At 35.7% G+C, this 27,226-nt stretch overlaps 2 protein-coding genes across 2 annotated transcripts in view; both read left to right on the top strand.

Annotated features, from left to right (window-relative positions):
* The window catches only part of LOC136029196 (uncharacterized), a 51,016-nt gene extending 28,398 nt beyond the window's left edge, over positions 1 to 22,618 (top strand). Inside the window, exons 2-5 of the mRNA XM_065707338.1 lie at positions 191 to 316; positions 5,205 to 5,333; positions 10,763 to 11,016; positions 21,785 to 22,618. Coding sequence (XP_065563410.1) covers positions 191 to 316; positions 5,205 to 5,333; positions 10,763 to 11,016; positions 21,785 to 22,087 — 812 coding nt within the window. The 3' untranslated portion in view covers positions 22,088 to 22,618. The remainder of the gene's footprint in view (positions 1 to 190; positions 317 to 5,204; positions 5,334 to 10,762; positions 11,017 to 21,784) is intronic.
* Positions 22,619 to 23,482: 864 nt separating this feature from the next.
* The window catches only part of LOC136029675 (uncharacterized), a 37,224-nt gene continuing 33,480 nt past the window's right edge, over positions 23,483 to 27,226 (top strand). The window contains exon 1 of the mRNA XM_065708179.1: positions 23,483 to 23,560. Coding sequence (XP_065564251.1) covers positions 23,483 to 23,560 — 78 coding nt within the window. The remainder of the gene's footprint in view (positions 23,561 to 27,226) is intronic.

Below are 27,226 nucleotides of genomic sequence, written 5' to 3'. Positions count from 1 at the left end.
AATCTTGTATATTAATATCGTTTGAAGGAATTGTTAAGGGTCGGTTCCGACGAAGATTTATAAAAAAGAAAATATTCGAACTGGATTTCATTTTGTGTCATTCCATATTAATCTTTAAATAAGACGAACTATTGTTTTTTTTTTAAGAAGTTAAGTACCAGCACTTATTACATTCGCTCCTATTTTAAAGGTACAAACATTGTGTATTCCTGTCGGCCTGGATATTGGCTTCACGGGCCTTCACTGCTAGTTTGTCGATCAAATGGCTGTTGGGATCCTATTGAACCTCCTGTTTGCGTTAGTGGAAGTTTTCTAGGTATGTTTTGCCTCCAAAATTAATATTACAACATAAATGTTGTGACATTAATAAGGAGATTTCAATATTTCTATTGTTTCTCTGTGTTTTTTTTTTAACTATAGGTTTTGAAAAGACTATCTTAAAAAGGCTAGCCATTCATATTCTTGTTAGTTTTATTTCTGATGGTAAATTGACGGCGTTGTTATTAGTAAAATAAACTGTAGCAAAACCTTAATAGATTATATTCTTTTCCTTTGAGTCTTGGGAGCTTATGGGTTAACAAATTCCCACATAATATCTAAGTTCCAGGTACAAGGTGAGGCGAAAAACGCGGATTTGTGCAGTTTTTAATCAATATTTTCTGTATTTCCTTATCCCACAGTTTCGGAGGTTAAATTTAGTATGCTCTAATCTCCTGCTAGAATACTGGACCGATTGTGGCACCATTCTCCAATGGTGCTACAACCTCTTCTAATTCTTAATGTTAATAGAGATTATTGTTTGAATTTTGTCGTACCTCTTATTTTACATAATTGGTAAATATCCATAATCGCTGGCATATCGCTAATCTCAAGACAATCATGTGATGTTATATAGTGGGTAACAGTTTTTGCAGAGGACAAAAACCAGTTTTAACAACCAGTTAGAGTTCGAATGCTCACTAGAGAGTATGTGTTTTTTTTCGTTTCCAAGCCTGAAGCCTACAGGCAAACAAGTCTATCTCATTATAGATATTGCATAAAGCCAGTAGGATTTGTTAAAAGGTAGATTTTATTCGTAGTCTAAGTGTACCCTCTTTTGTTTCCCGGCTGAGAATCTGGTTGAAACTTACATTTTTCTTTTCTTTTTTCTTTGGGGGGGGGGGCAGGAATTCTGTGTTTGGGGAAGGGCATAAGCCACTTTCTTTGTCCACTTCTCATAAAAGAATATGCGCTAAGGTTCTTTTTTTCTTATCTTTTTTTACGCCTGTCGTGCGACAGGCTCTTTGGCTAGTTAAAAATATTATGTTTGCTAAGCGTGAATAAGTGGAAAACCTTCTGCGTTAATATTGTATAAGCGAGCTAACTACTATCTAAATAAGATATGACTATGGACTGTTTAGAGTGGAAGTTTGGCTCGTGAAACAAGTTATTCTAGTGTGTCTTTGAATATCCGTCAAATATAGACCAACTCTGTTAGCTAAAAGTACAAGTTCGGGTTTTTGATTAAGAAATTTCGACATGTTGCATCTCCGGTCCTAATGTAACATGCTTAGAATGTAGAATAGTTTCAAATGTTCCCACGAAGTAAATTGCTAAGTTTCTATGGTAAATGAGCCTATTTACATGAAAGCAAAATTTATAGGTTCCTTTGCAAAGACTAATAGGACTTTTGCTAAAATTGGAAGTTATCACAAATGTTTCAATGTCTTTACTTCATCAAAACCACTAATAAACTTATTTTTATGTTTATGTGCATTTTTTAATCATCTGTCGGATATGTGCGTATAAGAATGCCGATAGGGAAGGACAAATCAAGTAAATGAAAAACAATCGGAATGAAATGGACGTAAAAAGAAAGTTTCATAGAAACGTTGCGACCAAAGAAAAAATGTAGCCAAATAAGGAGCTTTGATATATTGAAGGAAGCTAAATTGGTAAACGAGATATGGGAAAAATCTAATTTTGAATTTTTTGGGGAGAGGGGACTAAGCTTGTCAAAAAGCAAGAAATTGGCGAATTGTCTAAATACCCTGAAAATATAAAAATAAGAAGAAAAATTAAGTGAAGAATTCCCACCATGAGGTTGCGTCCAGGATTTTTTGTTCGTTTTTTTTTCGGGGGGAGGGCCAAAAAAAAACTGTTATGTGCATTTTTTTCATATTTGTACAAGTTGGATAAAAAATTCGGGGAAGGAGGTCAAATCCGATACCCCCCTTTGAATATAGCCTTAAATCCTCTTCTCCCCCAAAAATACCGAAGTTTTGGAAAATAATAATAATAATTTAAGTGAAAATTGTTGTATATTATTCATATAATTTACTTCTTTCTGTGTCTTGTTATTACCCCCCCCCCTTCCAGAAAAAATATTGAAGCAAATTCTGACTACGATCACACTTGAATTCCACATTTAATCTTGTCCTTTTGTTCAACAATTACTGGTTAGGCCTTTGTGAAACAATCGCTATTAGGGCTTAGGGAGTGTTGGAAGAAGGAATTTTAGATATATATTAAGAAAACCTCTACTACAGGTTGTGCCTTTATGGAACATGTTGCAAAATTATGAGAATACTGTCTCCCCCATACTGGCGCCACAAGTGAAGCAATCTGTTAATTTTAATCTTCGTTCAATTAGGAATAAATTTGTCCTTGATTCTTTGTTGCCGCTATTTGCTGTCCTGTCACGAAGATGAGCTGAAAGAGAACGACGGCTCAAGGGACCTAATAATCGATTTTTAGACCTGAACAGGATATTTACAGTCAAAATTATAAATTTACGAACCGGCTTTATAGCGGAAATGACTCAAGTGAATTTGGGTTACTAATTCCAGGGTGGTGAATATGGTTCACTAGTCCTATTTGTGAGACCCGCCAGTATCGCTATTTTGATAACGATACCAGGCATAGTTATTCGAGCTTTAGACTGTTTTCAACAAGATGACTGTTTTCTATTTCAAAATTTTGATTGAATCTTTATGGAGGAAGGGCAACTAAAATGAGCATGAGAGGGAGATGGCAGTCTTCCAACCCCTTTTCTATATCCCCTTCAACATTTCATGCAAGTTTCAACCTAATTCCCTTAGCCGATCTTAAAATATTGCAGATCCTCCTTTTTAATAGAATGGAAACACATAGTGCCTTTTGATTTTGTATAACATGCCCCTCAACATTCTCCAAAGTTTCACCATAATGCCCTTTTTGGATACACCCAGAATCAAATTTTTAACCTTTTCCTAATGATAAATCATCCATGTAAACAATGATTGCATAATTTGCTATCCTTGCTCCGGGCTATGGGAAAAGTGCATCCCCGGGAGTATAGCTATTATAACTTTGGACAGGTTTGAATAAAAGGAGAATTTCCAAATTTCGATCAGTGTTAAGTAGAGGGAACACCTGAAAAGGGCAAGGAGGGGGAAGGGGCCTAGATGCCCTCCAATCTTTCTTCAACATACCTTGAAAGTTTCTATTAAAAAGCCCCAATGGTTCTTTAGATATTGCTGATATTCTCTTTTCGCAACCAGCTAGCACATAGTGTGTGTGTATTATTTTCCGTATGCCTCTCAATATTTATTTTAAGTTTCACCTTAATACCCTAAGCCTTTTTGGAAACCCACAGGGGCGGATTTCAAGCTTTGACCCTTCTAGGCCAAAGCGTTTTTGCCACTCTGTTCTTGTGAGATTTTTGGGGAAGCCCCCGAAAATTTGGGGATAGTGGAAGTACTAAACAGAACGCAACTGATGAGCCAAAAGTAATGAAAGAAAGAGGTAATACCATACTCTCAGCTGCCATTCTTGGGAGGCATCTGAAAATTTATAAGTGGCCAAGATAATCCTGTGTTGTTTTGAAATCACTTTTCTGTGAATAGGCAGCGCGGCAGTGGAGTGCACCTGACACTTTGATGATAAATCACATTATTCCAGTTTTGGCTAAGAAAAAAAAAATCACTCGTGATAATTTATTGTGCTCCCCTGATATTGTCTGCCCCTAGACTCGAGCCTAGTGGGCCTATTGGTAAATCCTGGCATGGAGACTGAGGATCAAACATACCCGCTTTTCCATAAAAATCCTTGTATGTTAACAATGGGCAACTTCTATAACTTACAATTCTTTCTCCAGAGGCTGGGGGATGTCAAACACAAGGGCATAGCTATTTGACTTTTGGACTATTTTGAACAAAATGGCTATCAAAATTTTGTTCTGATACACTTGGAGACAAAAGGTGTGGGGCTGGTTCCCCTCCGATCACTTTAAATTCTTTCAAAGGGCACTAGAATTTTTGGTGTCCAATCAAATGAGCCCCCTCCAAAGTTTATACGACCACCCTTTCCATAAAAACCTTACATGTTAACAATGGGCAACTTGCATGAGTTACAACCCTTGCCCCGGGGGCTGCGGAGGGGCTTTCAACACCGAAAATGTAGTTATTTGACCTTTGGACTATTTTAAAAAAGACTCAAAATTTTGATCAAATGTATTTCAGGAAAGAAGGGCGTGGGGGGGAAGGCTGGTTGCCCTTCGGCCACTTGTGACTCTTAAAATTTGGACTAGGACTCGATTTTCAGTTGAATGAGCTTCGTTCGAAGTTTATACGACCACGCTTTTCATAAAAACCTTATATGTTAAGAAAGGGGAACTTTCATAACTTACAGCCCTTTCCCCGCGGGCTTTGGTGGCTTATTCAACCTCAGAATTATAGTTATTAGACCTTTGCACTATTTTGAACAAAATTACTATCTTAAAATTCTAATCGGATACATTTGGGGAAAAAGGTGGGGTGATTTGTTGCCCTCCAATTACTTTCGACTCTTAAAAAAGGAAGGTGAATTTTTGATATCCAATCGAATTAGCTCCCTCCGAAGTTCATACGACCAACCCTGCCCAATGAATTGTCCTTAGAAAAAATAAATTAATAAATAATGAATAACTAATATTGACGCCTTGTGGCTCTTTACTATAGCCAATTGATTTTATCTATGAATTATTTGTTTTGTACGAGTTGTTTACATAATTCGGGGTCCTTAAACTGACTCCGCATTTATCATGTCATCTCCGGAGGCAATTTTAATTTTGAAAATTCATTTCGATGTCATGTGGGGGCTTTGAGGTCGTTGAAGGGTTGGTAGGTGGTCCCATGATCGCTATGACCCTTAAAAATGGAACTAAGAATCTATATGGCAGTCAATGTATTTCTCTTTTTTTTCAGGATTTTCAGATTTCGATTCCGTTGACGTCTCATCTGGAATGACTCTTTTAGTGGCTGTTGGTACAGCAAGTTGCGTTATTTGCATTTTGGCCATTGTTTGGCTGCTCATTTCATGCATTCCAAGAAATGGTTGGTATATTTTATCTACTTAAAGGCGAACATAAAAGAGTATTAAGTTTGATATCTTAAATAATTAGGCTATCCCAATCAATAGTTTTACTTTTTCTGTTGAAACAACAAGGATTCCATGAAAAAATGAAAAGGGGATAGGATTTTCGAATATTGGATGTGTTGGGAGATAGTGAGCATACAATTTGGGTGCTCGAAAACAGGGGATGCAAATGCCTATTGATTTCCATTTTTTCTATAAAATTAGATGACCGTTTCAATTGAAGCTTTGTTTTAAGAACAATCATTAGCATTTTGAATTATAACCAAAATATTGAAAAAATAAAATTCGTACTGTTAAGTGGGGGACGAGTCCTAGGCGGACCTAGGGTCCACCCTAGGTCCACCTAGTATTGACAAACAGTTGAGTTAGCCCTGCTAACAACTTTTGGCACAACTTTAAAAAAATAAAGAGAAAAGAACAGAAGAAAACTGACCATATGGAGCATTATAACCGCGTGTTATCAAATTTGGTAGAATTACCTCTTTTTTTATTATTCCCTATCTTCATTAGAGGTATATTGGACATGGCTTATTTTTCCGTTTCTGGATGTCCAAGCCTTTTATGTAATTACTTTTCTCGTCAATATGATAATCTAGGCATAGTGTAATATGCTTATTGATTGTTTTAGTAGGAGCATGTGTCAGTCTATATTTCATTAGGAATAAGAAGAAAAATGCCCTTTTCTGATTTTATATATGTGTAACAAAGACAATGAAAGAGTTTTTGGATTACATTATATTAAGTAGAAAAGGTTGCCCTAATTTGACCATGAATGACCTTTATATTGGTAATGGTAAAGTACAGAATGAATTAATTGTGAAAAGGCTGAGGAAAATTGTAGAGGAGCAGTTAAGATAGATAGATGGACAGACATTTATTGAAAAAAATCCACCGGTCCATGGTAACATACAAATACACTTAAAAAAAACACTTAAACAACAATTCAACAACGCATACAAAATATAATAGAAAAAAACAACAACAAAAAACTGCTTAAATTGATACAATAACATTTTTAGCACCCAGTCCCCTATCTTTCTTCTATAAACAAAATCTCTATGTTCTATTCTTAATCTAAAATATTTTGTGATTTGAGTTCAGGGATTCTCTAAAGACAATCTAACTTTTGATTTTTTTTTTATAATATTTAATAAAAACGAAAATGCTAGCGAGAAAAAAAAAAAAATCAAAATATTAATTTTCTTTTGAAAAAGGAGTAATCAATCAGTTTTTCGAAACAGAGACATATGTAAAAATTCCTTTAGTGTTACTATTTAAAAGGAGGTCTGTTTCTTTTAAACTCTATCTCATTTAAAAATATAGCCAATCCATAGCTAAACACAACCTTTAAATAGTGAATTGGCAATTTTTCCGGTTATCCAACACTTATTTGTGGATAATTTTTTGTTCTTTTTAAGTTTGTTCGTTAAAAGGTTTTCGATGAAAATTAAAGCACAACGTTAAAATCTAAAACAAGTAGAAATTATGTCATATATTATGTCAAACTTAAAACAGACCTAATCTATTATGGATAGATGATTTAAACCTAAAACGAGCAGAAAATAAAATGAATAATCAAGTGAAGCTTAAAACGGACAGAAAGTATCACTAGATTCAAAAGGATGCCTACCTTTCCTTTTAACTCCATCTCATTTAACAGTATGGCCAATGCATATCTAAATACAACATTTATCATTTGAAGTCTATTGACTTCAAATAATGAAGTCTAGTTGTTGCCTAAAACGTAATCCAAAACCTAAAACAAAATCATCAAGCTACAACGAATCATCAAGTAAAACTTAAAACGAATGAAAGTAAACTTAAATAAGAGTGGAGAAGCTGCCCCCTCATTAAAACCCATTAAATTCTATAGTGTCATTTAATCTCTACCAAAACAAGGCCGTTTCCAGAGGGGGGCTAAGGGTTTCACCCCCCCTCCCGAAATGTTGTGTCCGACTCGTAAAAATGTAACAAAAATGTATATAAACAAATTTTGATACTTTTTTAATTTTTTTGCGTTTCCTTCCTCTCAGAGGGATACACAAATTCATCTCAGAGGGATACACTTCAGTTCATCTTCCTCCCTCAAAATTTCTTGAGAATTTCACCTTCATGCCGTTAGGCACATTTGTAATAGTAGTCACAGTACTGTTATTGATATTTCTAGTAATAGTACTGAATAGCGGTAGTACTACTAGTAGCAGTAGTATTGACCTATTGGTTTTTGGTCAGTTGAACATCCCTCTCATCAAGTCCTGGAAGTTTCAACTTAATACAATTAGTAATTGCTATGACATAGCTGATATGTCCTTTTGGTAGCCTGTATGTTCATATACTTCTTAAAATTTTCATCTAAATGCTCTTAGCCCTACAAGTAATTGCAATAGAAGTAGTAATAGTAAACGTAGCAGTAACAGTAGTATTAGCAGTATTGTGCACTTATTGCCTTTTGGTGAGATGATCTTTCCCATTAAGTATTCTCTGAAAATTTCAACTTAATACCCAAAGCAATTCTTGAGATGCGCTATTTTGACAACATGCATGCACTTAGCGTCTTTTTATTTAGTTCAAATTTCCCCTTAATACTGTAAATGGAGTAGTGTGGTAGTAGCAGTGGGGGTAGTTTTAGTATTGGTAGCATGCAAATATGACCTTCTTGATGATCTCCCTTATCATTTTTTGAGTTTTCCAAATTAATATACTCAGTTACTCCTGTGTTATACCCTTTTGACAATCCGTATACACATAACGTGTCTTTATTTAATTCAACACTCCTCTCAAAATGAAAGGCTTACCTGAATACCCTTCGTCTTCGTAGAAAGAAAAGTTCGAAAATGTATACCTTTTTCAATAACATATACTATGTGTAAACAATGAACGAATCGCCTAACTTACAGTCCTTTTCCTGAGGAGTCAGAGAAGGTTGACATTCTTACTGGAAGACATAATTACTGGACCTTTCAACAATGCTGAACAAAATAGCTCTCTTAAAAGTTCGATATATTTTGGGGAATGAAAGGCTTGGGGAGGGGGAGGTCAGACGTCTCTCCATTCACTTTTGACTCTTAAAAAGGGCACTAAAACTTCCAACTTCCAATCAAATGAGCTCAATACGATCCAAAGTTTATATAGCTATCCGTTCCATAGAAAACTTATATGTCCTGGTGATAACTTACAACCCCTGCCCATGGGCTCTGGGGGATTGTGTCCACCCTAAAGACATTTGGCAACACAATTGATATCTCACAATTTCAGCTGAATGCGTTCAGGAAAAGAGGCTGTCAGGGAGGGGGGCTAGTTTCTCTCCATCATGATGGACTCTTAAAAATGAACCAGAACTGTACATTTAAAATCAAATGAGCCTCTTCTAAAGTTCAAACGACTACCCTTTCCATAAAAACCCTTATGCCCCTGGGGCATAACTTGCAACCCTTATTCCCAGACTCTGGGAGATTCTGTCCACTCCAAATGCCTTATTATATAATCTTTGGACTACTTCTGAACAAATGGCTATCTCGAAATTTTTACCGGATGTATTTTTGGAAAATACGACGTATGGGGGGGGGGGGGTGGGTGGCTGCCCCTAGTCACTTTGAGTCTTAAAAAGGGAACTAGAACATCTGATTTCCAGTCCAATGAGCCCCCTCCAGAGTTTATATGACCACCTTTTTCATAAAACCTTATATGCCCTCGGAGCATTACTTATAACCCTTGCACTGAGGGCTGTGGGGGGGGGGATCATCCTCAAAGACAAAATTTCCAGACCTTCCAACTACAGTCAACAAAATGCCTATATTCAAAATTTTGATTAGGTGTGTCTTCGGACTTGATGGGCATGGGGGGAGGCTTGTTGCCCTTCAATCACTTTTGATCATTAAAAATGACCCTTCCAATTTCCAATCGAATGAGCCTTTTTCTAATTTCTACGACAACAAATTGTCATCTAAAAATTTTTGTCTGATGCATTCTGGGATAATACGTGGTGTGGGGCGGCGGTATCCACCCTCCGATCACTTTGAACATTTACGTTGAATAAAATGGCTATCTCAATATTAAAAAGGGCACTAGAACTTCTGATTACCAATCCAGTGAGCTCTCTCCGAAGTTTATACAATCGCCCTTTCTATATATACCTTATATTCCCCCAAGGTACAACTTAAAACCCTTGTCCTAAGGGCTCTGGGGGGAGGGGTTGTCATCCTCGAAGTTATAATTTTCGGACCTGTCATTTACATTGAACAAAATGGACTTTTCAACTACGTTGAACAAAATGGCTATCTCAAAATTATAATGTATTTGGAAAAATGGTGGGCGTGGGAGGGGGTTAGTTGCCTTCCAATCACTTTTGACCATTAAACAGTTTTACTGTTTTAAAAGGACACTCTTTGTCAGTACTTTTCTTTTTTATTCTATTTGCTTTTAAAGATAGAAAAATGGTACCTAAATAAAACCTGTAAAAAAATAAAATGGTAATTTTGGAAGCAATCTGTCTGGTTTACGTAATCATCCTTTTTAATTGACGAATCCAAGTTGGTTTTCCATTCATTTAAGAGGAATGGATTTAAAATGAAAAAAAATAGATGAAAATTTAATGGAAATTAGACTAATTAAAAGTAAATTGATTGTTTCAAATATGCTGTTACATGCAACAAATAAAGAATTCATGGGGGTGTGAGCAGAATTTTTTTTAACTTTTTGCAGAAAAAATTGCTTCAAATATATGTTTTTTTCAGTAAAGCACAAATGGGCTTTGAACCGTTAGTAGATTTGAAGGAGTGCCATTAAAAATTTCATTTGTAGTTAAATTATTTGTATCTTATGATTTTGATATAAGCTCTTTCTAGGTTTTTTTTTTCGTGATAATCCCAGTTCTTTTTACGTTTGACTTGATTATTGATTTTAATCTCTGTTTGTTAAAGGGTTTAACTTATCCTCTCTTCTTCTTATGAGAAAATAAAATACAAGAAGAGATTCATCTTTTAATCTTAACCTTAGAATATGTATTCTATGTGCTCCTTAAGGAATTCGTTTTAATATATTGTCAGGCTACTTTCCTTTGATTTGTCCAGATCCAACAACCATTTCCATTATATGTCTCCTGATGACAATAATTTCTCTTATGTCAATTAGCTGGAATTTTTGCTTAAAGTAACTGATTGACACTTCAGTATGAAACGAGTTAAACTTGCAGAATGGATTTTGAATTGAGATCACAAAAACTTTGTGTCGTCTGTGTGTGACAAGGGAAAGCCAAAGGAAACTGCTTCACTTACACATTCAAGGTTGCTATCTCGATTGATCAATTTTATTCTATGCTTTATCTGACACACGATTACTTAGTTATCCAAAACATAGTTTTAAAGTGTATTTAACATATTTTTTAAAGAACGTTATCGGAGGCGGGAATTGCGAAATCCCTTATCATCGATTCGACGACGTGCAGCCCCTTCGCCTCCACAAGAAAATCGTGAAGGGACATTCATTCCATCTCAAAGACCAGATATTCCCTTTCCTTGGGATCTTCTTTGTCCACGAAGAATATCCAATCCTGCATCTCCTATTCCACCAAGCTCTGAAGGGTCTCAAGTTTCTGTCGATCCAGATCGTCTTGCATTAATCGCCTTTGCTGAAGGAGTACAAGTAATTATGCCTGTTTTTACTCATTATATTTTTTAACCAAGTGTGTCAAATTATCCAAATTTACTCTGAAACTTTGTAACATTATCTTTCGGTCAAGGTATTTTAAGCAAGTTGTAACTTTGGAAATACCTCTGTCGTCAACATAGTATTAACGGGAACAGCTTTGCTGATTGTGCATGAAATGTAATATTTATTGTGTAACAATGCTTCGTTCTAGAGAATCATTCTTCGGAGAAAAATATATAATTGACAATCTATTTGAATAAAAGCAAATCAAATTAAAAAGAAAGACAAATAAATACTTTCAAAAGCAGATTCTTCATAATATAAACAGCAAAAGAAAAATAAGTGGGTGTAACTTCAGCGAAAATAAAATAATTGCATTAGAAGTTACCGAGTAGAAATTTCTCCATTGAAGATAGGAGGCCTAGATCACCATTAAAGCTGAATGGGCAGTTAGTTGCCTATAATCTGTTCTCTCCAAGGGGAAGATTGCGCTGAACAAGATCTATTTCAAGAAAGAAGAACTTCCCCCACAAGGGCTAAATAGTCCACCTCGTGGGAGAATGAAGCGCTAACCTGAAGGAGAAAATTATTTCAATTGATGCTAGTGTATTAGACGCGGGGGTTGAAACCGGCATCAGTCTCCCAAGCAGCCTAGCTACTATCAAAAACATGGATATATCTAGTAATGGTGCACGAGCCCTGGACCATTGCGGAAAATTCATTGGAAAGATCTCAAGAGCTGAACTCCTTGTCCTTAATGAGGTATTCACCGCTCCTAGAGCGTGTATCGACCAGTCGGAAAACTTAGATAGTTGGAAATTATCCATGTATTTTTATAAGGAAATAGTAGTCATAGTAGCGAACAATAATATTGGTCATGAACATGTAGTTTTTTGCTCAACAGTGAATGTAATAGATCTGGTGCAATATTGTAAGAGTGAAGTAATCCCTACACTTGTGCTGTGTAACGCAAATGTGCCTAAAACTTTATAGGGCAGCACAAATATAAATGGGAGGGGTCTTTAGATGCTGAGGAATCTAGCTAGGGAGACCTTGCTTGGTGGAACCGAGACTCAAAGCCTAGCTTTTTAAGAAGAAAATGAAGAGAGTTGTTAGATCTAACAGTTGACAATTTATAAAACGAACGATTGGTAAAAATGTCATGTGGGTGATCTTCTGTTATTCTCAGACCACCGTCTAATAAGGTTAAGAAATTAAATATTTCAACGGCAAAGAAGTTAATGAGGGACATCAGAAAAAGGAATTGACTTGCTTACAAACAAGAAGCCGAAGAACGTCTAAATATACCGTCAGACTATTAAAATACTGAACAGGACCTGAACAACGGGGCAAAAGGACTAAAACAAATCGTGAACATGACTTTCAAACAAGTAACCCCTAAAAAACCTTTGGAGGACCGGGAAAAGGCGAATAATTGATGACTTTGGAACTAAGCAAAAATGGAAGCAGACACAATGGCTGCTAAGATAAATCATATGAGCAAATGATCCCGAATACTGGAATTTATTCTCGGAGAGTCTGAAACACCTTAAAGAAATAAGAAGGACAGGAAAACATAACGGAGGGATTATTGATTGTAAAGAATCACAACAAATACATTAATGAGCTACTAAAGATTCTAAAGAAAGAACAATGAGCACGCTGTGCCACATAAGAGATTGGACAAAGGTCACAAGAGACGACGTAAAAGAAATTGAAACTTTGTTGTATGAAATAAAGAGTGAAGATCAAAACGGCTGTGATGGGACATGATGGTGTGATGAGTAGTCAGTAGTAGTACAAGTAGTAGAAATGGGTAATCACGTTTGTAAGGGTGACGAGTGTGCTGTACGACAGTAATTTACTTAGCTTTTGACCGTACTATTTTAATCGGTATATTTATTTGACATGAACGCGAATTTGGCCGTTTGAGCTTGTAAGCACTCATACCGAATTATTCAATTAGTTCATTTATTCAGCTGAAGCGTAAAGGAGGGGGAGAGGTGATTGGGCTGACAACCTCCCTCATATTTAGGAAAATCATATTTGATTGACTAAAGTGTTTCCATCCAAGTGTGCTTAGTGCCGAAACATTTTTTTTTACAAAGGTAATCATTTAGAGTAAAGAAGAAGTCGGGTACTGAGAGAGTGGCAGCCCTATTGAATTTAGAATTACCCTGAATCTGATAATAAAAATAACATTAATTAAACTAAAAAATTGTTTTCTAAAATGGACTGGAACAGTATGGTTAAAACAAAAGAAACAGAATCCATCACATATATGAGAGGAACAGAGGTCCTGTGAGAGGTCTACCCCTACTTTTATGCTGACGTTTTAATTTTTTCTTTTTTTTTGTCTTTGCTTCAAAACGCAATTTCCAAGGTGGTCGCAGGTGTCCAAGGTTTTCAGAAAGGGGTCAGAGAGACGAGGACCTCTGTGTGGTTAAGAGGATGAAACTGTGGTTCTCTACGTCCAAGAGCACAATTATAATCAGAAATTGAGAGAAAAATTTAATTATTTAAAGCGACGACATTGCCCCTAGCGTTTAGTGTTTTTTTTTGTTTTCTTTTATCTTGGTAGATTCAGCAGAATATTTTGAAGTTCTTTTGTAACATGAAACAACACAACTTAAAATAAACTTTTTATAGATTGTCAAGCCACTCTCCTTCAATGGAGTACTGGAGTAATGGAGTAATGGGAGCAATAGAGTAATGGAGCAATAGAGTAGTGGACGTAGCATTTGGCTCCAGAAGGCCAGTCAAAGAAAGGGGTGGAATCGTTATCAACAAATTAAAAAAAATACTTTAAGAAACGTGTTTTTCCCAAAGAAGTTATTAGAAGTTCTAGTGGCCTTTTAAAGAGTCTAAAGTGATTGGAGGGTCACCAGCCCCTATTCTATGCTCTCTCTAAATACCTACAGTCCCAGATGGGAATTGGAATTTTCAGGCACTTAAAGGTAAAAGAAGGAGTAGAGTGATGCAAGGGAAATTCAAACTCAGCATTGGGGAGAAGGGAAAAGGGCTAAACTTGTGTCTGGGGAGCCTACGGTTAAAAAAATTCCCAAGTATAATCGGAATTTTAGATTCCAGGTGAGGTGGAAAAACGCCTGGTCCTGCTGCAAGGAGGGGTAAACAGTTTTGTCTCCAGTCTAAAGAAATATCCTAAACCAAGCTCTTTTGAAGGCTTATAATTTATTAATGGTTAAGTACCGAGCTAAATCAAAGGCACTATGTGCTGCCAGGTCCTCACAATGTCGTTTGTGAACTATCTCAAAAACGGCTATTGGTATTGCTTTGTAGCTTATGGGAAATGTTGAGGGGGATGTTGAATTAAATCGAAAAACCCCATGTACATCTATGTTATCATAATATCATATCTAAAACATCCAGGGACGGAAATTAACAGCTTAAAAGATAAGAGAATTGTACCTTTTAGGGTTTATTAGAGGCAACAGGGGGGGGGGGGGTTAAAGAAGATTTTAAGATTTAACTCGTGAAAGGGTAGAGATAAATGGAAGACATTTCGTATATCCAGTCAACTGAAGGGGTTGAAACTTTCAGTTATAACTGGAGAAAGGAAGGGCAGAAGTGAGGAGGGGGATATTCACCTTTGCGTTAGGGTATGGAAAAAGGGCTAAACAATTTTTCTCTTGCTTTTAGAAAATAATAAAGTTATTACCCTACAAGATCCCATTGGACCTATAATTCATGCAAGGTAAAATAGCGAAATTAATTAAAAGACAATAGGTACTGAAAAATTGTCAAAATTGTTTATCTGCAATATCTCAGGGATAGCTTAAGGTATTAAGTTGATATATTCAGGGAATGTCGAGGGGGGAGGGCAAAAGAAATTAAATTATGACTTTAGGGAAAGGATAGAGGTAAATGAAAAGACACTTGTTGCGTCCAGGTCATCAAAATACCATATCTGCACTGTTTTGTGAATGGAACGGGCTACCAAAATTGGAAATTCAAAATAACAGTGTCCTTTTGTCGTTTAAAGTGTTAAGATTGTAAACAGACTTGCTCTCGAGCCGTTTTTTCTACTCACCATCAACAATCCGAAGACATCCAATCCATATTTAGAGGTAGTTATTTTATTCAGAATAGTAGAAACGTTCAATGAATATGTCTCCGGAGGTAACCCGACACCCACATTCAATTGGACAAGGGGTATAAATTATGCAAGCTGCGCATTTTACGCATAAATTTTATAACGGAAAGGAGGGGGGCATTTTGATCCTCGAGGTTCGATTAGCTCAGAACTTATGGATTTTGTCGGGGTGGGGGGTGTGGAGTAACTTGCGGTTTTTTTTTTTGGGGGGGGGGGCAAGAGAGGGCAAGAGAATCAAACTGATAATTGGAAGTAAAGGGGAAAATGTCTTAAAATAGGCCTAAAAACTTTTTTTCCTAACTGGTTAAATGTCCAACCAGTTCAATTTTGACCTCAGTTCAATTTGAGGGACTATTGAACGGGGAAGGTCAATTGGATTTCAAATTCTGATTGGGGAGGCAAAGGTAACTCATTCTGCATTTTAATTTTGGGCCATGAAAATGCCTAAAATAAATTTCAGAACCAAGGGAAATTAAATTAGGAAACAAATTTGGTTACCTTGATTCTTTACTTCTTTTTTTTGCAACGGAACAAAAACATTATTCTTTTTTAAGAAACAAGCTCAAAATATATTATTTTACTTAAAACAAACCGTTATAAAAAATATGATACCGTACAATGAAAATTTTATAATAAATTGGTCGATATGATTGGGTGTCATGATTGCTTCAGCCCTATCGAAGGCCAAAAACTGTACAAATTTTAAATTTGTTTGAATAATACTCCTGTTTCCCATCGATCCAAAATCGTGTAGTAAAACTACTATCGAAATTTGTTGCAAAATTTTATGTAAAACAAGTGGCAAGACAAAATCTTAATTCTCAAGCAGAAAAACCAAAAAAAAACCAAAAAAAACAGTAATAGTAAAAAAACAATGTCGATGAAAAACGAGTTGAGATTAATTAAAAAAATCTTTCCCTGAAAAAGAAGTTTTCAAAGAAAAGTAAAAAGCTAAATACTGCTGAATATGAGCAGTATTCAAGTCTTGCAGCATTTTGAACTTAAAACGAACATAAATTGCTATCATAGAAAAAATGAGACCCAAAACAAATATAAACTGTAATGAATAATCCATTCAGACTTAAAAAGAACAGGAACTACCAGGAGCAGGGGCAAATGACTGTGCATGCAATGAGCTTGTTAAAAGAGCGCATTTACAATGTGTCAGGAACGACTCAGGGTATTTTGTCAAAGCTTTCAGTGAATGTTGAACTAAATTAAAAGACACTGTATGTATCCAGGCTATTTAAACAATATATCTTGAATATCTCAGGAATCAGTTAGGAAATTATGTTGAAACTTACTTTGAATTTTTAGGGGATATTGACTAAATCAAAAGATATGATATGCATCTAGGTTGTCAAAAGGACGTATATGCAATATCACAGGAACGGTTATGACTATTAAATATAAACTATCAGGAAATGTAGATTCGGATGTCGAACTACATCAAAAGATATTATGCGCAACCAGATTGTCCAATGTGTATTCAGGTTGTCAAATGTGCAATATCTCAGGAACGGCTATGGGTATTTAGTTAAAACCTCCAGTGAACGTAGAGGAGGATGTTGAAGTAAATAAAAAAAAAAAAAATACTATTTGCTTCCATGTTATCTCAAGAGTGTATCTCCAATATCTCACAAATAGCTAAAGTTGAAATTTTAAGAGAATATTAAGGGATATGTTGCACTAAATCAAAAGACACTACGTTCATCCAGGCTGCCAATATGCCATATATGCTGTGTCTTAGGAACAACTGAGAGTATTAAGTTAAAAATTCCCTAAAATTTTGGGGAGGATACCGAACTAATTGAAAATATACTATGTATATATAGACTGTCAAAATGTAAAAACTTCCCGGAAAAAAGTTTTCTAAGGAAATGTAAAGAGCCATGTTAAAACTTAAGGTGAGCAGAAATAAAGTCGTATAAGAATTCCAACTTAAAGCGATCAGAAATTACTGTCAAAGAATAAATGAAACCCCAAACGAATATAATTAAAAATAAATAACCACATCGAGCATAAAAATGCTGATGTAAATGAATAGACAAATACAAAACGAGTAGATATTGAAATGAACACATGTCAAACTTTAAATGAACAGATGTTACTAGAAACAGGAGTTTGGCTGTTGTCCCTCCCCACCTGTAAACCTTTTAAAGAATGTTTTGTCATTGGTGCTTTATGGAAAACCAAATTTAGTTTGAACATTTTTTTTTTTTCATTCTAACTCCCAGTCTGCTTTTACTGGAAAAAGCGAATATTGGTTATGCTTCCAAGAACTTACTCAAATAAGTTGAGCGTTCTGAAAAGGAAGAAGTTACTTTTGAGAGAGTAAAAACCTCTTGATCATTATGCTGGAAAACTTAGAGATAAAAGCCCTCTAAAATCCCATTTAGCAAAGAGCTTCACTGCCCTATATCCTAAAATGGCATTGCTCGGATCTGGCTTGGCAATCGAAATGGATTGGTGTCATTCTTGGACATCTTCACATGTTTATAGGTGCTGGAAGTGGTAGAAGGACTGGAGAGGTCAAATGACAGCTTTGTTTGTTAATCGAAGAATCTGGGAATGCAATGGCGTCAATTCATTAAAATTTAGGGGGGGGGGAAGCAAAATGCATTTTTCCAAATATAGTGGGTGGGCAAAATTGCCGTTTTTTCATATTTTTTTCTGTGTTAATGGAAATACAAGGCATTTTTCAACGAAAATACCCAACAAAAAAGATATGTTTCAAAATCTGGTGGGGCGAGGGCAAACAAATCTGGGGTGGGACATGCCCTAGGATAAGGAGGAAAAAAGAATTTCGAGACCACTTTATTTAGTTGCTAAGCGTCCTCAACTAAAGGCACTTGATACACATTTACTAGTCGAAAATCTTGTAGAAGAATTACATGTGTCCCAAAGAATAATTAAGATGTTATGAAACATGTTCGTGGCCTGTGAATGTTGCCATCAATTGAAGAATGCTGACTTTATTCACAGCTTCGAGAAGAAGATAGAAGTAACACCTGGAAAATAAAAATGCAAAGTCATCGGAAAAGGGAGGGAAGAGAGTAGAGGTAAAAGAATTATAGTTGAAAGAGCTGGAGGAAAAGCAAAAAAGGTTGAAGTTTTAAAGAGACAAGTAGGATGCTGAAATTAATAGAAAGAAAACTCTTCTAGAAAACTCGAAACGACAACAATAAATTTTGTTTCCAAGCTACTGTCTTTTTCCTTGTTCTCCAGTTAAAACGCAAAGTTGCTTTAGAATTAATTCAATGAGTCCCTGGAACTGGTTCAACATTCCTTGAATAGTAATATAATCACTAGTGTCAAAAGGGATCTCGTACTTAAGCTCCATAGAAACATTAGAGATGATCCTGGGAATAGCAACGCTTCAAAGTCGTTAAGCTGTAAGAACCTTGTCAGAAAGTTCCCTCATTATCGACGCAAGATGTTCGCAGTTCTATTTTGGCTTTGATGAGAGCAACGCCCCCTTTCTTCAATTTACATTGTTCCCTAGAATACTAAATAATGAGTGGGAAAAGATAACATCCTGTAATGATCCTCAAATGTTAATTAGATTACTCCTTGATGAAGCAACATACTTTTTACCGTTTGTGTCTTATTCAGTACTTAAAGTAGGATTTGCTTTGTAACCTCATTTTTAGGTTATTACTGTTCTAGCAATCAATCTGTTCAGTGCTTTCTAACTTGATTTAAGTGTTGAAAAGACTAGAAAAAGTGCTAGCTCAAATCGAGTGCGCTGTAAAGAAAGGTTAGAAATGACAGATTTAATTATGAAAGAACTATACTCTTCTGCTTTTTAAAAGTCAACAATATTCTGGGAAGGTTTTAAAATATTGCACATATTCTGTTCTATCACAGATGTGGGTTTCTAAATCAATCAAGTTAATTGAGCATTAATGAGTGAGAAGAAAAAGAAGAACGTTTTCTTTCAGAATTTGTTATCTATAGGTGCGGTACCTAGATTTATTAAATTCTTGGAACCGAGGGAACAGTACACAGTTTTAAAAATCAATTTAGATTAGAAAGTTAAGGATCCATATGTTGTAGTCTACATGGCGAAAAAGTTTTTATCCCCGCATAGCAGAGAATGTAACAAAATTTAATCATATTTCTATTCTTATTTAATAAGTTTATTGTAATATCAATGACATTAATTCGCAAAAATGTTGGGGGAGGGGGAGGAGTATAATATACCTCTCAAAATCTAAGGATAAAAAAAAAAATTAACATATAAAGAACAGAAGATATACAATTAGATTTAGTTGCTATTTTTATTATACTGAGATCATTCTTTTTTTTTTTCACCTTGTAGACTACACGATATGGCTTTTTAACTTTCTAATGTAAATTGATTTGTCGGAGGTTGACCTAATCTGATTATCTTTGTGGCATGCACATCTACTTGTCTCTTGTAGTCCTTGAATACCATAGTTGCTATTTATGGATATAAAATTTCTGTAAAAATTGTTTTACTTTCCTTCAAGTGTATATTTTCTAGGAAACCTGTGAAAAAAAGACCTAAAACAAAATGGCAATACAGATGGTTCTTTCACTAATCGACTAAAAAAGTGTGTTGATTACAGATCTGAGAAGTATTTCGCTCTAGCTCTTTCACAAATTCGAGTTTTTTGGTTGAAATTTTGAGGTTGAGGTAAAAAAAAAATGTAGACTGAGTAAATACCAGCAAATGTAATCAGATGTGTCATCTCTACGCTTGTTTTGCTGATGAATATGACACTAAATATTTAAAGTCAAGAGAATTGTTTGGGACTCAAAGCTCTGTGGAAGAGTGAAGTTGAGGGAGAAGCAGGACCGTAGGCGTATATTGAATTTGGCCCATGGCAAAACATTCGAAGTCTCAAGCTTGTGGTAACAGCTAAGACTGGGTCCGGATAAGGTCCAGTATGGATGGAACCTTTAATTTCTTTTAAATGGGTAAGAATAAGGAGAACGAGGGGAAGTGAAAGGCATATTTGGCAAGAAGAAAAATTGTATCAAAGAGCTTCCCATGGCTGAGACGAAACACTAGTTTCCAAAAAAAGAGATCAATATAATCAGATATAATGCAACAGCGTCCAATTACATAAGGCAGATAAATATCACAGTAACAGAGGTACATTGGGTAGTAGTAAAGCTATTTAAGAATTGGGTCTTCTTGTTCGTTACTATTGTCCTCAATGTTTCTGGCACCAACTATTTTATAGTTAGAACAGCTTGTCCCTTTACAATTAACTCAAGCTTAGATACGATTTAAGCTATGCTTTTTGCAAGAACATCGTAACGTTGAATACTTGCCCGTGCAATTACAGTAAAACACTGAGGGAAGTGAAGGTGGTACCGGTGTAGTATCAAAATACACAGTTCATAATTGTCTCTGCCATATAATCAAGTCAAACTTCAAAGGATCCAGTCGTCACTCAAAATTTGTCCACGTTTGCACTTAGAAGTATGCTGGAAGCGAATGATACTGCAAATACTGCTTTTTGGTGGGACCGTTTTTACCTCTGTATACTTCCAATAACTCCAAACTTTTTCGACGAATTACTTGTAGTGGACCTGGTCAAGATTTGTTTCATTTTCTACAGCCTTTAACAAGATAAGAATGACCTTCTCTACAGTTTGCCAATGCCGTCTTTTGTAGAAGCTGAATCCGAGAATATTCTGGCGACATCCCCAAAGTTTTTCTTCTTTTTCGCGTGGTCAGTGGTGTATATAATTCCTGGACTATAACATAAGTCCAGGAATAGAATCACATCTGAGAAAGACATAGAGGGAAAAGAATAGGGTCGCAAGTGGCGTCAGAGGGTTTCTGTTTGGCTTCCAATATGTCCCACTGACGGCTTCTAGTTTCCCCCTTGTGACAGAAAATATTTAATTTCCGAAGAATGAGCTTTCTTTCACATTGATAAGATTAAAAAGCCATATGTAGATGTGAAAAGCTTTGACATTACCCTTTAAAATTTCAAACTGTCTTCCTCACATAAGTGTGCTCAGCATCATGGCAATCAATTTTGTATGACGTTATATGGGTGCTACAATTAATTTTTTTTACCATTAAAGCAAAGATTAACCAGTGCAATTTTGTTAGGCAATACCTGTGGAGATTGGAGGATGGTCAATAAATATAGTTTGAAGGAATAGAATGTCGGACAGGTCACCAACCTGTCAATGCCTCAAAATTGTAATGTCTGTTGCTATTTGTGATCTAGTGGCTAAATATTTCTTAAGAGTAGTAGTTAGAGTAGTAGTTGAATTACCTAGCGTAATTCAAGGCTATTATATTGAAAACGGATTTGTTCAAAGTAGTCCAAAAATAATAACTATGTTCTTGTTGTTCTCCCTCAGGTTTGGTTTAGCTGTTCACTCTTCACTAAATTTTCTAGCTCTTATTGCAAAATTCTGTACAATAAAAAGATGTATGGCTTCGATTTTTTTTTTCATATTTTGTTATTCAATTTTATCAAACTTTTTGGGGATATCTGAGTCTATTTTTTTTTCAAGTACTATATGAGATTTGATTCTTTTGGAGCATGATGTATTTATCTAACTTTTAAAAATCTGATTTCCCCCCCTCTTTTACAAAAAAATAAAAATGAACTTGCCTTCTATTTTCTCTTTAATGGATAAATTTTCTAGGTCACTTTACCAAGCTATGAAGATGCAGTCAGAGAAAGAGCTCCACCTCCGTATGATGCTGTTGTGGGAACTTTCCGTGGTGTTATTAGAAGCTCAGTGGCTCCCATGGCTCTTCGTACTGTGCGGACTGGTCGTCGTAGCAGAACTGGAGGGAATCTACAAAACCGTGCCACAGAAAGAATAGATAATTCAGACAGTGTTTCTCAGCATTCTGCCTTTTCTGGACCCTTTTTCCCCAACAGATGTGGAGGGTACGCTTATTATGTACTTTATACAAACAAAGGCTATTTTAATATGGAATGAAGGAGCTAAAAATTTTAAGTTTCCAAAATGATATGGGTCGCTATATTTATCATTTTGTTTAGTCACTTGCAAAAGCAAGATTATGGCATTATTAGTGTCAACGGAGTAGCGTTGATTTAGTCAAAAGCCAAGTGTCAAACGATGTAAACCCACCCCACCCCCTGGATACGGGCCTTGGTTAGTACTATTAACTTTAATCCCTATCTTCCCATTTTAAATTGCCGAAGATCCAACTACTATCTCCACTCTCTTTCTTACCTGATTCTTCCACTACAACTTACTGTAGAAAAGATATTTAGTTATTTTAAATCAATTATTAACAAAAAACTTAACACAACCACATGCCCTCCAAACGCCTTGGTATAATATGGGAGAGGATAATCAAACAAATCCACAAAATTTAAAAGAAATTAATTTATATTAACCTAAGAAGGGTTTGTAAATGGAAAACAAAGCATAACTACAACAATGTACCCTGCTACCACTAATTAAATATTCAATATTCAACTCCTTCCTTAACACCCATCAATCAAAACAAAAATACAACAATACGACTAACATTGATGATTTAATACCATTTTATTCTATCAATTTTTTATCTTGTCAATTTAATCATTAAAATTACATTTAGAAAAATAACAATTCTTCAACCGGCTTTTAAACTCACTTACATCATAACTGCTTTTAGTATCTACATGTAATGAATTCGATATCTTAGCCTCTCTAAAAACCAGCGAAAACATTGACAGAGACGTAATCAAATTATTAACAAAAATGTTATATATCGACCTTGTACCACAAGAATGAACCTCATTAACATGTGTGAAAACATTGAGAAAAGTGAGTGGACTTATCTTTAGCGCAATTTTACATAAAACACCAGTGAACACCCACGGAGAGCAATTGTTCCAAGTATTTTCACTTAAAGTAAGCCTTACGACACGATTCAGAAGGGCTAAGAAGGGATAGTTGTCGAAACAGGGAGACCTGCAACTCATTAGATCGAAAATTCAAAGTGTTAGTGCACTTTATAAGAGTTGACAATCGTTAGAGCGCAAATAGCCCCCATCCTGTGTCATTCCTGAGCTCTTCAGTACTGCAGTACCTCTTTTGCTGTACCTCAGAATAATAAAAAAGTCTAGAAATGTAGTCCAGGGGAACTTAACCCACGTAGCTTCAGGAGAAGGGTCTATAATTCTACGAATTTTCTTCATATGCGATTTCTATTTTAACAAAAAAGGAGGAAGATATATTGTTTGTTAAAAGGTAAATAATGCGTGAAATTTCAATGCGTATGATCGGAGGGACAAATTTCGTCCCTAATCCTTCAACTCCTATCCTGTTTCGGCTTTTAACCTTTGAACTGAATGGTAGACGTGTTGCACTTTGTTGAAGATGGGCCATGCAAACTATTTTGAATTAACTGGAGGACAAAAATTTGGCCTGCAGGGGCTAGTGCAACGCAAACACGAAGTAAGTCAAAGCTTTGGACTCGATGTTGTTGTAGACTCTAAAGCTGTAGACTGAGTTGTTGCAAAAACGAGCTAAGTCCAAACTGCAGTATTTCACAACATCGCTACAGACTGATTTGGTGCAAAAGCAAGCTAAGTCCTGACTCAGTGAAAAAGAAGAGTTTCTAAATCAGATTTAGTGGAAAGGCAATCCAAGTTCTTGCTGCTAAAACAAGCTAATTCCTTTCTAGATGCAAAAATGAGATAGTTTCAAGTGGCAGTTCAATAAGTGGCAGATAGTTTCAATGAGATAGTTTCAATAATTTAGGTTCATATTTGTTCCAAAAATGTTTTAAGACCAGATTTGGAATACAAATTAGCCGGGTTCTGACTTGGCGCAAAACAGAGCTAATTCCAATCTGTGAATTTACTCCTTGCAAGAACGTGCCGAGACCGGAATCAGTGAAGGATGAGTCAGGTCTTAGCTTTGAGCCCACTTATTAAAATAGGACTAATCTCTGAATCGGTGCAGAATTGAGCTAAATTCAAGCCACTGACTGACTCGGTGCAAAATCGAGCTAAATTCAAGCCACGGGCCGACTCAGTGAAAAAGGGAATTAAGTCTGTTGAGCTCGACGAGTGGACAGAATTATCTTGGACCCCTCCCCCTCCAATTCCTGTTTAATGTCCTAGACTGTATAAGAAGTTTTCTGATTTTGTTGTTTTAAGCTTTTTTTTTTGATTTGAGGTTTCTGGACAGAGAGAGGGTCTGAGGGAACTGTTTTGCTCCGGGTCTGGACATGAATCTTAGTGGCTTTTTATTACATAAATTTTAAAACATATAATAAATAGATATAACGGATAAGTATATACAATATAGTTTCATCTTAAACAAGAGCGTAGAGGGGGGCTATTGCCCTCAGATCATTTTTCACTGTTAAAAAGAGCCATAGAACTCTCGGTTTCCAATTGAACGAGCCCCCTTTGTGGTTTATACGACGACCCATTCCATATGAAGTGCCTCTGGAAAAAAAAATGTTGGAGCCATATGGCCTTTACTATAGGCAACGCTATAGCGTTGCCTCTGATTCCGTAAAAACTTTTTTTTTTTAATTATAAATGACGAAAAGTTAATTTGGACCTATAACACCTAGTTGCTGTTTGGAACTACACAGAAGATAGCGAAGAAAAGACATCCGGCCAAGTCACAAAACAGTTTTAACCGCTTCTTAACACTTGAGCCATCTAATAGGAGGGCATCTGGAGGGCATTTGGCCGATAACTAGTACAAGGAACCACTAGAATGTAAGGCAACAAACGAACAGATCCTCTTTAATATATTGCTCGTTAACCTGACATGCGATGCTGCTGAAACAGATTCCATTTCACACTAAAGAGAAAGTTTAGTTTTATTGATATTTGTGGAATTTCGAAGCTTAATATCTGATCTTCGTAGTGCTAGACTGGCTTTAGAAGTAGTTAATGAATGCTTTTAGTTGTAGTTAATTTATTTGACACTGGAACTCAGGAAATAAGTGCACAAAATTAAAAATACTTTAAAAACACCTGATATCCATGCGTAGAAAATCCCGCGATATCTAAATACATGCGTAGAAAAAAAAATGTATATCCATGTGATATCCAAATTCATGCGTAGAAAAAAATATTTAGTCGAAATAGATGGCACATAGGACTAGCTATTAACTGCCGTTCTTGAGGTCTCGTGATTCCAAAACATGTAATTCTACCAATTATTTTAGTTTTTACTTTCTTACACAAATGTAGGCTTGGTTAGTTTTTTTTTAATGATCTTTAATCTTTATCTACAATTTTTTTCTGTAAATTTTATCTTTAAATTTACCTTAGGATAAGTCTACTCTCCCAGGATAGCGTTGAAAACGCGCCATTTTGTATGTCTCCTGCAGTTACTTACCAGCTATTTTTATTAGGAGAATGGAATTCATTTTTCCCTTCTTTACTCTACTTTGTTGATAAACACCAATGTTACTGAAGGGAATACTTAGTTGTTTTAGGTCTTGCAGTTTGCAAGGGAATTGGTATGAACTCGTTGGTGGCTTCTGACACCCCTACAAATTTTATAATTTTCCTTTCTTCAACAAATACCTAAAATGTTCAGATGATTCCCTTATTTTTTGTTCCTGCACCTGTAAGAAAACTTCTATATTCATTCATTAAGAGAGCCAAGTCCACAATTAACTAGATTTACGTTGCCTTGGTAACACGAAGTGTTGCATAAATCCTTTGTCGACTTTGTCAACTAAAGTGTTGCGGGTGCTGGTCAGGAACCCGAAGAAGGGATTTAAAAATAATGTATTGAGTTCCGTCAGTTGAACCTTATACAATATATATGTTATGTATTGTACCCAAGCATGTATCGGAAATAAATAAAATGTTAACAAATTGGCACTGGCATCTAACCCTTCGCTTTGGTTTTGTTTCTTCACCATAGATTACTTAACGTAAAAATCGCTGAAGAATCTGAGGAAGGGATTTAAAAACATTATATGGACTTTGTAGCAGTTGAATTTATCATTGGTACGTACCCTGAACGTCGATTGACTTTGTATCCAGTTGAACCTTAGCCTTTTTAATCGTTGGTATCCTTACGGATAAAAACTTCCAAATTATCCTATAGAGCGTGATTACTGCTATGTATCCATCTCTAGATATTCAGGATTATTTTGTTGCAGTCACTCTTTGCTAGAATAATTGTGAAACTTCGTTATCGTGGTGCTTTTTTTTTTTATAATTTCTGCCTCACCACATGGAGACAAATTTTCTTACCCTCAAACAGGCTTGCCACTTCTTGTAATTTATCACTATTTCTAGTAATTTTATATATTGCCTAAAGTAAAAAATCACTAAATCGCCTCATAAATCACTAGACTATTGAAGAAAATCACTAAATTAACAACACAATTACTAAAATCTAGTGATTTTTTTCACCGGCCTAAAAGGTTTCAGGAACAAATGAAACGTAGATAAATTATTTATCTTTGCCTAAAAGTAGATCAGAAACCAATAATAGGTACACTAACTAGGAAAAGTTGCAAGTCCCTCATCGACAAGGATTACCCCAAATGTTATTTTCAAGTCTCTAAAGTATCGTAGACTTTTAATCCGACTTTTTTCATAATCACACTACTGTACATACACGCTGCTAAAAATAAAAGGAAGATACACTCTGTTTTCTCTACCTTTTTGGTCAAATAAAAGGTAAAATAAATCTCAAAAGTTTGAACCACATAGCAAAAAGGTAACCAGGCTTTTAACAGCCTGTTCGTAGTTCACGTCTCTCTCTAGCGGACATCAAACTGAACTTTCCGTACCCTCGAATGCATTGAATGCAAATGATAGGCAACTAACAAAAGATGCCAATTCTTCGTCGGGAGACTGGCCAAGGCACAACAGCCAAATGTTGCATACAAGTCCCTCCCTTGTCGCAAAGTTGAGCTAGGATTTTTTCTAATGTATACCACAACATTGAAGTTGTCAACCCCATGAAAATTCTGAAATGCTTTATCATATGAACGGATGTTTGTATGAAAAAACTGATGTCAAAATAAACTTTGATCAGCTCATCAAGGACTATTGATCAGTGTTGAAAAACAACAACCTACCTGTCTTGAATCAGAAATTGATTTTTTTTTTTTTGCCGTGGGCCAAC

Source organism: Artemia franciscana, chromosome 7, assembly GCF_032884065.1.
Source record: "Artemia franciscana chromosome 7, ASM3288406v1, whole genome shotgun sequence".
NCBI classification, from domain to species: domain Eukaryota; kingdom Metazoa; phylum Arthropoda; class Branchiopoda; order Anostraca; family Artemiidae; genus Artemia; species Artemia franciscana.
Note: the sequence above shows the minus strand (reverse complement) of the source record. Positions and strands in the feature narration are given on the sequence as shown.